At 36.8% G+C, this 12,028-nt stretch overlaps 2 protein-coding genes across 2 annotated transcripts in view; both read right to left on the bottom strand.

The window, feature by feature from the left end:
* LOC122091324 (amidase 1-like) overlaps window positions 1-5,148 on the bottom strand; it is a 6,111-nt gene extending 963 nt beyond the window's left edge. The window contains exons 1-7 of the mRNA XM_042661191.1: window positions 4,894-5,148; window positions 4,588-4,740; window positions 3,975-4,099; window positions 3,720-3,845; window positions 1,756-1,938; window positions 1,498-1,645; window positions 1,174-1,342 (exon numbers count right to left, since the gene is read on the bottom strand). Coding sequence (XP_042517125.1) covers window positions 1,174-1,342; window positions 1,498-1,645; window positions 1,756-1,938; window positions 3,720-3,845; window positions 3,975-4,099; window positions 4,588-4,740; window positions 4,894-5,012 — 1,023 coding nt within the window. The 5' untranslated portion in view covers window positions 5,013-5,148. The remainder of the gene's footprint in view (window positions 1-1,173; window positions 1,343-1,497; window positions 1,646-1,755; window positions 1,939-3,719; window positions 3,846-3,974; window positions 4,100-4,587; window positions 4,741-4,893) is intronic.
* Window positions 5,149-10,087: 4,939 nt separating this feature from the next.
* LOC122091981 lies at window positions 10,088-11,270 on the bottom strand. The gene is made up of 2 exons (XM_042662253.1): window positions 10,818-11,270; window positions 10,088-10,658 (listed from the first exon to the last, which is right to left on the bottom strand). Exons 1-2 carry the CDS (start codon window positions 10,941-10,943, stop codon window positions 10,386-10,388), a joined length of 399 nt encoding a protein of 132 aa, XP_042518187.1. The 5' UTR covers window positions 10,944-11,270; the 3' UTR covers window positions 10,088-10,385.
* Window positions 11,271-12,028: the final 758 nt, after the last annotated feature.

Raw genomic sequence — 12,028 nt, 5'->3', positions numbered from 1 at the left:
GGGGGGGGGGGGGGGGAAGGGGTGGGAGAGTTGACCTCATAACTTGGAGAGAACTGCAGCCTCAAAGAACTTTTCATTTGTTTGAGATTTTTTCCCTCATTTTCCTTTTGTTAGATTTCTTTTTTCTGACTCTCCTCTTGGGTAGTGTTCGGCAGTTTGTTTATTTTGTCGTTGCCATTGACCAAAAAGAGAAAAAATCCAAGGTTCAGATTTTATTTTTTTTTCAAAATAACTAGTTCGGAAAAAGGTAGCTATTTTCTATTATTTAATTTCTAAATGAATATATTCATATAAATTGAATTCCAAAGATACCTATTAAGATTTTAATTATTTAAGACTTTTTCTGAGATGAAATACATAAAATACCAATTCCCAGAAGAATTTATGAAAATGCCAGCTTGCTTCGCTGGTAAAAGTGACTGTCATTTACAGGATGTCAGACTGAATTCCATCTCCACACACCAACTTGCGAACTTACCACTAACCGCAACTCGTTGCCCCTTCCACACCCACCAAAATATAAATATGTTGAGATATTTATAATCCAAGCACCACATATACCAAGCGGAAGCTAAGGTGGCACCGATAAAACACAGGTAGATAGCCCCCACCTCCGATACTCATTTTTCAAATTCAGTCCAACTAACTGTCCCATGTAGAAAGCTGAAGTCCTCTTTCTTGGGTATTTCAATCTAAAAACTCACAATTACATGGACCATATTATTGACATGGGAGTATGGGACCCAAAGTTCAATATGAAGCCAATATAGAGGGGCAACCCTATCACCAATGGTCTTGATTGGCCACATCTATGTGGCTCAGATTGAGCCACCCATCCTGCTAAGCTTATAAAGATTGTGGTCTTTTTTTTTTTTTTTTGGGTGGGAAAATTGCGCTGAAAAGCAATTAACAGAATCAAAAGTAATTTTTTATTTGAAAACTGAATGAACATTATAGACAAACATAACTAATTCAGTTAATAAAATAACATAGATACATAAGGGAAAAAAATCTGTTAAACTAAACAAAAAAGAAGTGATGAGTTAATCAGAAGTATTATAAAATTCCTCAAGGAGTTTGTATTTCCACAGGCAGTGAGTGAGTGTGCTGTGTGCACATGCATGGGTATCTGTGGACAGAGAGAGAGAGAGAGAGAGAGAGAGAGAGAAGTACCCCGAGCAGTTCAGTAAGAGCAGCACGGTGTTCACTCCTGATTTTCTGACAGGTCTCAATGTTTTCACTTGTTGTCCCAAGGGCTTTCTGTACCCGTCCTGATGTCCCTGGACCTAATTTAGGTTTTACTGAACTGATCCATTCTTCATGGTTATTTTTGAACTCATACCTGCACTCCAACATGATAATTTCATTCTAGAGGAATTAACATATATATATATATATATATATATATATATGGTGGGGGGGGGGGAACAAAAAAACCTATCTTCTACGTTGCAAGAAGTCACAGATGGTAATTGCAGTTATGTTCAGGATCCGTACATCTGAAGCAACCTCATGGAACTGGAAAGGTCCATTAATGATGTTATATTATGCTCCAGTTGATCATTGGCTTCACCCAGAAAACGCTTCAAACTTGGAACTTTCTCTTTAACATAATCACCAAGGTTTATATGCCTAACAATTTGACCTAAAATAGAAAGACGATGAAGTAATAAATCACTCAATTAAAATCCCATGGTGATGAATGCAGGCAGAACCCTTTGTAAAGGACTACATACAACATGATCAAGAATTTACCTCCAAACAACTTCTCAATAGACTTAAGAAGAACCTGGGTCAAACGATCACTGGGAATGCTCAGAAGTTGGAAACAGTCATCTGGAACAATAATTTGACTTGGTTGTACAGGTTCCACATTAGGCAATTGCAGTAGCACACACCCTACTTTATTTAGGATCACAGGATCCCTTGCAAACCAACCTAGATGACGAATGTGTCAAAAAATAGAATTGCAGAAAAAAGTTGCAAGATAAATAGTAAAGCACACCCATCTCTCTGCTACAAGCAGACTTCCATCCAAGTTAAACATCAAACTGCAAGTATGGTGTAATTAAAGAAACAAGCCAAATATTTTTCCTACCCATTCCACTCCTTTTTGAGCCACATGGAGGGCTCCTTTGGTCAGAACAAATGTTGGATGGGATGCCCAACTTTGACTTAGCCATATGTCACACCCTCCCATCAGCGCTATATGTCCTATCAATTATCATGACTGAACAAAAATGCACTTGTATTCTAGAGGTTGACTTTAAATTTCGCCCAACATTGAATTTTCCAACCAATTTTTTTAAGCTTCATATCTCCACATGGGAGAATAGGATTTCATTGAAACTGGCTAGACAATTTAATGATGAACTGGAAACACACATCTATAAATTTGAGACCCCAAAACAACAGTTATTGACAGATAGGGCTGTCCAAAGAAGCTTCTCCAGATTAGCAATACAGAAAAACCATGCTCTAGTTCAGAAAAAGGGATCTGGTTATTAACCATGAGCAGAGAAAATGCATTATTAGCTTCTTGGGTGTGGCATTGGTTTTTCTTTTGTATCCCCAAACATTCACTTTATAAACATGATAGCAAACTCAATTTCTAATGAACTTGCATCCCAGCAGTTGGAATGGGTGACACCACTCACTGGTTTTATCCCACTCCATCTTGGCTCTAAAACTGCTTGGAACTTGACATATGAAATGTTGCTATTTAATTCTCTACAGGTTTACTAATTATATATATATATATATATATTAAAAATAAAAAAATAAAAAAACTGTGGCTAATATCATACTTTCATACTATGATGGGAGAGCAATGTGCAACCAGGTAGCAGTGAAGAAGTTACAACTCATAGGTGCCTCAATTGCACATTGTACTTTCACACTTTAAGTTGTATAACTTTTTCTTCTTTGATAAGTTTTAAGATGTATAATTTTGGTGGCATGGCATCACTGGGTACAGAACCTAGTGAAATGAGAGTATAAGCAGAAGTATGTTTTTCATGACATATCAATATGGTAGAACACATATTAATCACGTATCAATGAAAACTTTTAGCATTGGTAGCATTGATCCTGGAAATTTTCATGGAATGGTGAAACAGGATTTGAATAGCTAAACAAAATTAGTTCGATTAAGGCTTGCTTGAAGTTGAGGTCAACGTTCGACATTTCGATTTCAGTGGCCATTTCGACCTGGCCCGGAACCAAAATGCGCCGCTTATTGTGGGAGCTTAGATGAGTTTGGATAGGTTTTGAATCCTCAATGATTTTTTATTTTTATTTTATTTTTTTTAAGTATTCTATAAATTTTGACACATTTCCCTAATTATGATTCATTTCAACTCAAAATTTGGTATTTTATAGGAAGGAATGTGACATTTTTATTATTTGATTAAGCTTTCAACATTTTGATCATTTTGATTCTTTCAAAGAAATATTGTATTCTTTGTATTTCGCATGTCATTCAAGGCCCATTAAAATCAAAATATTTCCCCAAAACTTCAACATTTCGGTCAAAATTTCGAACCATGGTTGAGGTGAGAATCTAAGCTCAGAACAGTTGGGGAACCTGATGCCTCATGTCCTCAAAGTTACATAGTAATGATTGTTAAATAACATTAGGATTAGACTAACCATGCTTCAAGATAGTTTGAAGGATTTTCTTAATATATAATGATTGAATATCCATACTAGAAACTTACCAACTGTATCAAAGCTCTGTGAATTAGGAACAACACCACTAATAGGAACAAGATCATGTGAAGGCCGAATCCCATAAATTCCACAGTATGCTGCAGGGGCTCTTACGCTTCCTCCAGTGTCGGTGCCTGCAATGAAAATGCCAACAGCCAACAGCTAACAGAAGAGTTTGCATGAGTCCCTCCCTACACCTAACGATGACAATTTCGAAAAAAATAAAAGGCAAGTATATCTCAGAGGGAGTGAAAGTCTCACACCTAAGGAGAAATCTACAAGATTTCCTGCCACTGCACAAGCAGATCCACTTGAAGATCCTCCAGGTATCCGATCTGGGGCACATGGATTAACGGGTGTTCCATAGTGTATGTTTTCTCCATTCAGACTGCCATCAAATACTTAGGAACATCATAAAAAGCTATAAAAAAAATTACATAAAAATCCAACAAACAACTCTAAATGAAGAAGAATAATTTTGGGAATCTACACCATTTAGTATAGTCACATCAGATCATTCATTCTCTCAAAACATAGTGAAGGATCTCCAATAATTTCAATTACTGTGAAGAACCAAGCGACCATATCAGCTTGTGAAATTACAAAATTAGCAAAGTTTGTGGGCTAGGAGGGTCCATTCAATATGACTGTTATTAGACTCAGCATGCCTTTTGTAAAGCCCATTGAATCAGACAGTACAAGATGCATATCATACATGAAATAAGTGATAAGTACTTTATATTCCACATTGTACAGCGTAATTCATGAAACCCAAAAATACACGGATAGCTCAAAGGAGACAAATATTCATCTCAGGAAGAATCAAAAAATCAAATGGAACATCTAATTCTCTTTTCCTAAGAGTCTAAAAATAACCTGTAGGCCAATTCATCCAAGACAGTTTTTCCAACGGATGTGGCACCAGCATTCAAGAGAGCTGTAACAACGGGAGCGGTTGATACGGCAGGGGAGTGGGTCCTGGCCCAATCCGGATGACCAAATCCAGTCACGTACCCTTCAACATCAAATCTGTTACCACAGACTCGAAATTTCAGAAGCAGTTCAGAAATTCCAAATGAACAGACAAAGCAGAAGAAAAGTAACAGAAAAAATATATAAAAGGAAGAACAAAAAGGAAAGAAGTCAAAAAGAAGTAGAAGTAGGGAGAGAAGAGTGACTGACATGTCTTTGATGGCGAATGTGAGGCCGCTCAGTGGGAGTTGTTGAGTAGAAGCAGTCAGTGGAGGACTTAGTACGAATTTCTCCATGAAAGCTCCAAACTCTGGCTTTACCGCCGCCATCTCTAGAACACAATTCAAATCTCTCTCTCTCTCTCTCTCTCTCTCTCTCTCTCTCTCTCTGAGTTCAGGGTTGAGATATTTTGTCGAAGCTTATTTTCATCGGGACTCCTGGTTCTCACTTTTATAGCTGATTTCCTGTGTTCCCAGGCATTGGAGAATAGCAAGAAACGCGCGCAAGAACAAACTTGGATACTGGATCGTGCCACGGTGTTAAAATGAACTGAAAAGACCATTTTAGCCTTATAGTTAAGTCGGTGCCTTTGTGGTACACTGATACTGTTTCGTGTAGGCGTGCAGCATGATTCGTTGGGCTCCCCTTGTTTGTCATGAGACTTGTTCCATGAATTTGTCTCATCCAATTTGGTTCGTATCATGAAAATATAAAAAATAAAACAAAATAAATAATGAATGGACCCACAGACAGGAGAATAGGACCCATCGGGTTAAAAAAAAATCCATAATTTAAATCCTCTCTCATTCTTAATTGTGTAATTTTTATGTAATTTACTATGCACGTGATATTTGTATATTTTCAAAATCGAATAGTTGTAGATATTTAAAATATTTAAGGGGGTTAAAATAAATTTGAATTTCGAAAAACTTATATAACCATTGGATATTAAAAATGTACATATATTACGTACACAAAGAGAGAATTACACAAGAATTGGAGAGGACCACGATCCGTTTCTCTTACTCTTGGTTTCAAGTATTGGTATCATTTTTTAAATAGTCTTCCACCTTTGTATGAAGTTGAAAATACTTTTCTCATCCAATAAAAAAATTCAATTTTCAAGGTTGATTAGAAAGGGCATGCCCAATGGTGAAGAGATTCTCTCTTGGGTGAAATAAAACCTTATCTAAAATTTGATCCTCTTTTGTTCATAACTTAACAGAAAAGGGCATAAGATTTGATCCTCTCATTGTTCATAACTAACAGAAATAACTGTGAAGGTGGTTCATCATAAAACATAAAGTCCCGACTTTGTGATTGGACTGTAAAGCTATGAGATTAGTATTTTCATATAATTACCCCCTTCTTGGTTTAGTACTGTATTCATAAGGTAAACCATGAGAGGATGAAGATGTCATCCTTCGAACATCTAAGAGGACAACATGACAGCCGAGATATTATTAAGGTTTACAAAATGCTAATCTCATGACTCAAATGTGTCGTTATTCATGCATCTTTCTTCTCTTCATTAGTCTTATCCAATTTAATGGAGTTAATCAAATTAAAAAAAAAATCTGGCTATGCCTGTTTATGTGAATCTCCCTAATCAGGAATATTAATTATTAAATGGTAGCAGGACGTACGTATTGTAATCTTATTTTCACTTTCTTTTAATATTAACCGTCCATTTAAGTTTAGATTAATCTAAACCATCTATTAGTTTTTTATATTGTAACCGATTCCTAGTTTTTAGGGTGGAGAGATAACGGATGTGGTTACTTAAATTGTCTAATATTTTTTTATATAAATAAATAAATAAATAAATAATATAAATCCTATAAGTGGACTCCTCCTTCGATTTTGTTGGGAAATCTCAATTCTCTCAAAATAGGATGAGATAAGAAAAAAATCAATATAACTATTTTCAAGCACTGAGCATATAAGAGACTTGGCCACACATATCCAAATACCATGTTTACATATTAATCATCACGGAAGGGATTTAGACAGTAAAGTTTGCATGTATGGCAAAAGACAAATTTGAATTTATAAAGTAAACAAAACTGTTGAATATCTAGGATTTTATTATTACTTATTGGGTAGATATTATTAACCTATGAGAATTTACCATGGATGCAAATCTTCACTAAAATTGGTAAACAAAATCTCAACTAGACTGGAGAGCGGTGAAAAGGAAGAAGAAAGAAGGAACAACTTAAAAAGAAACAAGGAGAGAGAGAAAGAGAGGATCGAGATTTCTAAGCGGAATGAAAGGAGGAGTCCGCTTATATTGGGATTTTATTTGTTTATTTATTTATTTATTTAAATATTAATAATATTAAACAGAGTTGTAACTGTTTACAACTCTGTTAGCAGGATTAACATATTTAACACGTGTCAATCATATCACTTACGTGAACATTCACCGAGCTCCAAACGTTCCGCATTCCTATTTTTCTTCACGTACCGCGACCATTTTGCTTATTTTATATTGTAAATTGTTCCCAGTTTTTAGGATCTGTAACCGTTTCAACTTCTTTCCTTCCAGATAACGAGAGAATAGGATACTGTTGATCTCTCTCTCTCTCTCTCTCTCTAGCATTTTTTTCTCTCTCTCCATCAATTGCTTTCTAGCAGAGCACAAGAAGGTGCTGCTCACCCAGATCTTTGGCAATTGGGAACTCTTACAACTTTCCTCTCTATAGTCTATTCCCATTATTTGAAATCTGTTATGGGTTTCGATCAACAGCAGCTTTCTATTCCCATTCTTTGAAATCTGTTATGGGTGATCTGTAATAAACTTCCACCTTGGGTTGTTCTCCATTAGACCCAACTTGTATAGAGGATCAAGAAGTGAAATCGATACCATAAAGTTTTAGAAAACTAGCAGTAAAAGATAATTAGATAACTATGTTACTTCAATGACAGTACCTTGTAAAAAGGATTGTGGACTGAAACCGACACTGTGAGAAACAAAGGAAGAGAATAGAAGAGAAGGAGAAGAAGACCGTCACAATCGGTGTCCGTTAAAATGAGAGAGAAGGGTTTCAACGATTCAGATTATACGTGGTTAAATCCACGGCTATCTATGGAGAACGTTTTAGGAACATTGTTTACACGTACGTATCGCGACTTTTTTGCCTATATATATATATATATATAAAGCCCTTTCCACGTAGGACAAGTACACAAAACAGCCCACTCATGGTTTGAGTAATCGAATCAGATTGGTCAGATCAGATACGTAGCTTGATCGATTTCAATTCTTAGCTAATATTGTATTGGTGAATCAATATGGACAAGGGGTAAAATGACAAACAGACGCAAATGAGCCAAAAATGGCTGACATGGGTATATGAGGGTGGATCAATGTGATGAGAACCACCCCCCTAATCACATATTAAATTTCAGCTTAAAACAAGTGCAAAAAGTGGTAAAAAAATTTAGAATCGGTATCAAAATTTCATAAGTTAAAAGAAGGCCATTTCATAATAATGGTATCTAGTTGGAGAGTCCGGTTGATGCAGTAGCATTATATTGGCTGAACAGATATGACAGATTCACTCCCTGTGTCTCACATTCACTTGTGTAGTACAGACCACTAGAAGCCATCCACCAAAACCCATAAGAAATAACGTGTTTCATTCTTTGATCTGTTCTGTGTTCTACCATGGTCCAGTAACATGTGTGAAGCTGATCAACCTGGTAGTAAATTTGGTGGGACCATGTACACAATACACCCATGCTTTGTATTTTTCATCTGCCACTAATGTCCATTCATCCTTTTGTAATCCCCAGAATTTCAAAACTATTTGACAGCAAATCTTGGGATCTACTTGTCTACTACAAATTTTAGGCATTTCATTTTACCTATTATATATCAGCTATTTGGGCTGTCCTAACAATTTTATTGAAAAGATAACTTTGCCAACGCACAGGTGCATCAACAAAGATGGAGTTTTGTGATTTTATGGGACAGGGTGATAATTTCGCACCCTCTTATGTTTGGACGCAGAGTCCATGCAACGAAGTAGCGTTCTTTTCCCCTAATTTTAATTGAGAAAAAAGAAACCTAAATGACAATATAGCTCTGGTGCATGAAGCATGATGATGTGCAAGATCAGAGTCAAATATCCCTAGAACTGTGCATGAAACATAACACTAGACACTTTTTTTTTTTGACCAGCCAAAAGAGAAACAGTACATTAGTCAAAGTTATATACATCATACACCATATCCGTCTTATATAAAGATTGCTTTTTGTTATAGCCTCCTTCGCTATAAGAAGAGCAGCCCAATGCACTAGGCTCCCACTATTGTAGGGTCTGGGAGGAGGCAAATATATGTAGCCTTACCCCCTGCTTCACTGAAGATGTTGTTTCTGACAATGATTCATAGTTTAACAGCAGCTAAATACTCATCCTCCCCCAGGCTTTTTATCAATAAATTCCTTTCGAAAACAACAAGGGAATATAATAATATGTCCAACAAAATGGTTGGAATTGTCATCCAATATTTGATGAGTCAGTGAAGCCCTTTACAGCATTAAATTTCGAATAGGGATCCCAAGGGGTAGCTGAGAGGTAGCTCAGTTGGCAAAGATCAACACCTCACAGTTAAGAGGTCATGAGTCAATTGGGGCCTACCTATAAAAAAAAATTCGAATTGGGGCCTACCTAAAAAAAAAGTTTGGATAGGAGTGCAAGATATGATTCAATTATGAATGCTTTGATGACTAAAGGAGATGTTAGAAAATGAACAAATAAATGAGACTTCTACTAATGGTCTTCAATGATCAAGGGCATCTTTCTTATATTTTTCTCTTTAGTTCCTTTAGGTTAGTCCATCCACCTGCCAGTAGCTAAGAATATGCATTCTAATTTTTCTTATTCCAACTAAAAGTTAAGAAAGAAAAAATAGTATCTTCTGGTTTCTCCTCACTGATGGAATTTACAAGCCTAAGTGTTAATCTAATGTGATTGAAGCTTATTTTTCATTATTGAAGCAACTTTTCTTGGTCTAAATATCCAATTATTCTTGAGGGTTAATATAGAAATGGACCGGCCTCATTTGGTCCCAGTGATAAAAGACCATTGGAGACCTGGCCCAGCCAATTATGAATTATGTCTCTGTTCTGTAAAGCCATTAGCTTTTCTACCATGTAAATTTAAGATTGTATACATGCCTAGGTCCTCATACCCATGTGCATTGACCCAAAAGGATCCAAACTTTCTTACTGTAAATCAATTGTTTTATCCTCTAAAAAACTTTTCTACAAGAAGGGTGCCTACTAGAAAGGATAATTATACTATTAGAACAACCAATTTTATCTACCTAACTAAAGAGATTCATAATGTCTTCAAAGCAAAGCAGAGATTAGGATCCAAAGAATTCCAAATCATTAAGAAACTCATCATTAAATTTATTAATTGCAACTGGGTCCAGATAAGAAGACAAGCAAATCTCTTACCAATCTTACAACCATACATAGTTCATAAGAGAAGAGATGCAACACTTAGGTAACCTCCCCAAAGAAAGAAAAAAAAAGGGGGGGGGGGTGAAGAAAGAAAAACCAAACTCCCTAAACCCAAATCAATAGATTAATTAAAAATTTCTAATGTATAGAAACACAGTGGAGAAGTAGAACTTAGACTATTAGAACATAAACTGTAATTAGTAGGAATTAATTAAGTATACACCTAATTGGAGTTTCTCCCTATTCTGCAGCTCTGTTTGGAGTTAGAAGAATTACAAGCTGAGTCATTCCTATAGGTTACATGAGAAGCTGCTTTTGATTTATCTGTCTGTTTGCAGGATTTGGAGTTGAATGAAGAATATTTTGCCTGCTTGTTCTTCCTTCTGAGCAAAGATGACTTGGGAATGAAAACACCTGTTCCCTTGCTTTCCTTTCCACAAGTTGTTTCCCACAACAAAGGTGAGTGCACACTGGGATGGTGGACCTTGGAGAAAGCCTGAGCAAATCAACATAGTTAGTCTCTCACATACAGTCTCTCATAATCCTAGTGCCATTTGCTTTATTAAACTTAGAACTGACATCTCTTCTGAACCACATTACACATTTAATTGATGGGTCCTATGATGTTGGCACATAGATGGAGTTGAGGGTGAACCTGGAGAGAAACTGTGGGACAAAGTGTGGTTAGATCTTCTTCCTCGTCGTCCATGATAAGGAGTGATATTTGCTTGCTCAAGTCGGCGAAGAACACATCATCTTCCAATTCCATGGTCACTTCCATGTCTCCCTTAACTTGAGAGCTTCAAGAGCTTGTTATAGATGATCACACAAAACAAAGAGAAAACAGAGAAATTGGGAGTGGAGTCACTCTGTTTCTTCTTTTTTCTTCAATAGGGATTTAATAAGGAAAGCAAAGGAGGGATTTGTATAGTAATATAGATAAGAGCAAATGGGTTGGGACTTGGGACGTGTGGGTTACTGGGTTCGTGGGGTCATGGTGGTGGCAGTTGGCCAATCTGTTTTAAAATAACCCTACAGACCACAAAGTCATGAAGTATATTATGATATTATCCGGTTGGAAAGGGATGAGGGGCTGCCGGCACCAATCCATGCCTACATATCTCATCCAAGATAGGCTTCACATCCCTTGAAACACATGGCTGTGATTGGGTGAGAGAGACCCAACTTAGATCAAGGGTCTCCTCTCCTCACTTTTTTCTCCCCTCCCATTACTTTTTAATTCATTATTTATCTGCAATCTTGAGACACAGAGTGAACATGGTATGGTTCCCTCCACGTCACCTCAAACTTGTTTCTTATGTTTCCTCAGTACTTAAATCTCTTGCCCATATCTGAAATGTGGATCTAGATTTGATGTTTCAACACTGACCAGATCAAGATCTGATGGGGGTCAGAATCAGATAATTCCATTTGTTGAACGGGGATCCATAAAAGAGGGGTGCTTTGGTCACAGATCTTGCTTTGCTCTTTAAAATTGACACTTTACACTTCACCGGATTGAACTTGGTCTCCCCCTGCTTCCGGTTTCTCTGAAAAGAAAGCAAGTGATGAATTATGGGTGTCATGTGGTCCGCACCATCTGCTTGCTGGCTAGGGGACCCACATGGCCCAAAACCCACTTGCTTCACATTATGGTGCATGCATTTCAACGGCCATTGGCTACCGAAAAGTCTCCTTCTCATGGTTATATTTTTTTCAAGTCTTAATTCTCACAGTACATTCAAGTATTCAACCCATTTTTCCTTTCTATGTTTTCCTTACTTCTTGGAGAGGAGAGGAATAATAGTTATCACGTGATGAGAGAGAGAGAGAGAGAGAGAGAGAGAGAGAGAGAGAGAGAGAGAG

Source organism: Macadamia integrifolia, chromosome 10, assembly GCF_013358625.1.
Source record: "Macadamia integrifolia cultivar HAES 741 chromosome 10, SCU_Mint_v3, whole genome shotgun sequence".
NCBI lineage: Eukaryota > Viridiplantae > Streptophyta > Magnoliopsida > Proteales > Proteaceae > Macadamia > Macadamia integrifolia.
This window is presented reverse-complemented; position numbering and strand designations above follow the sequence as displayed.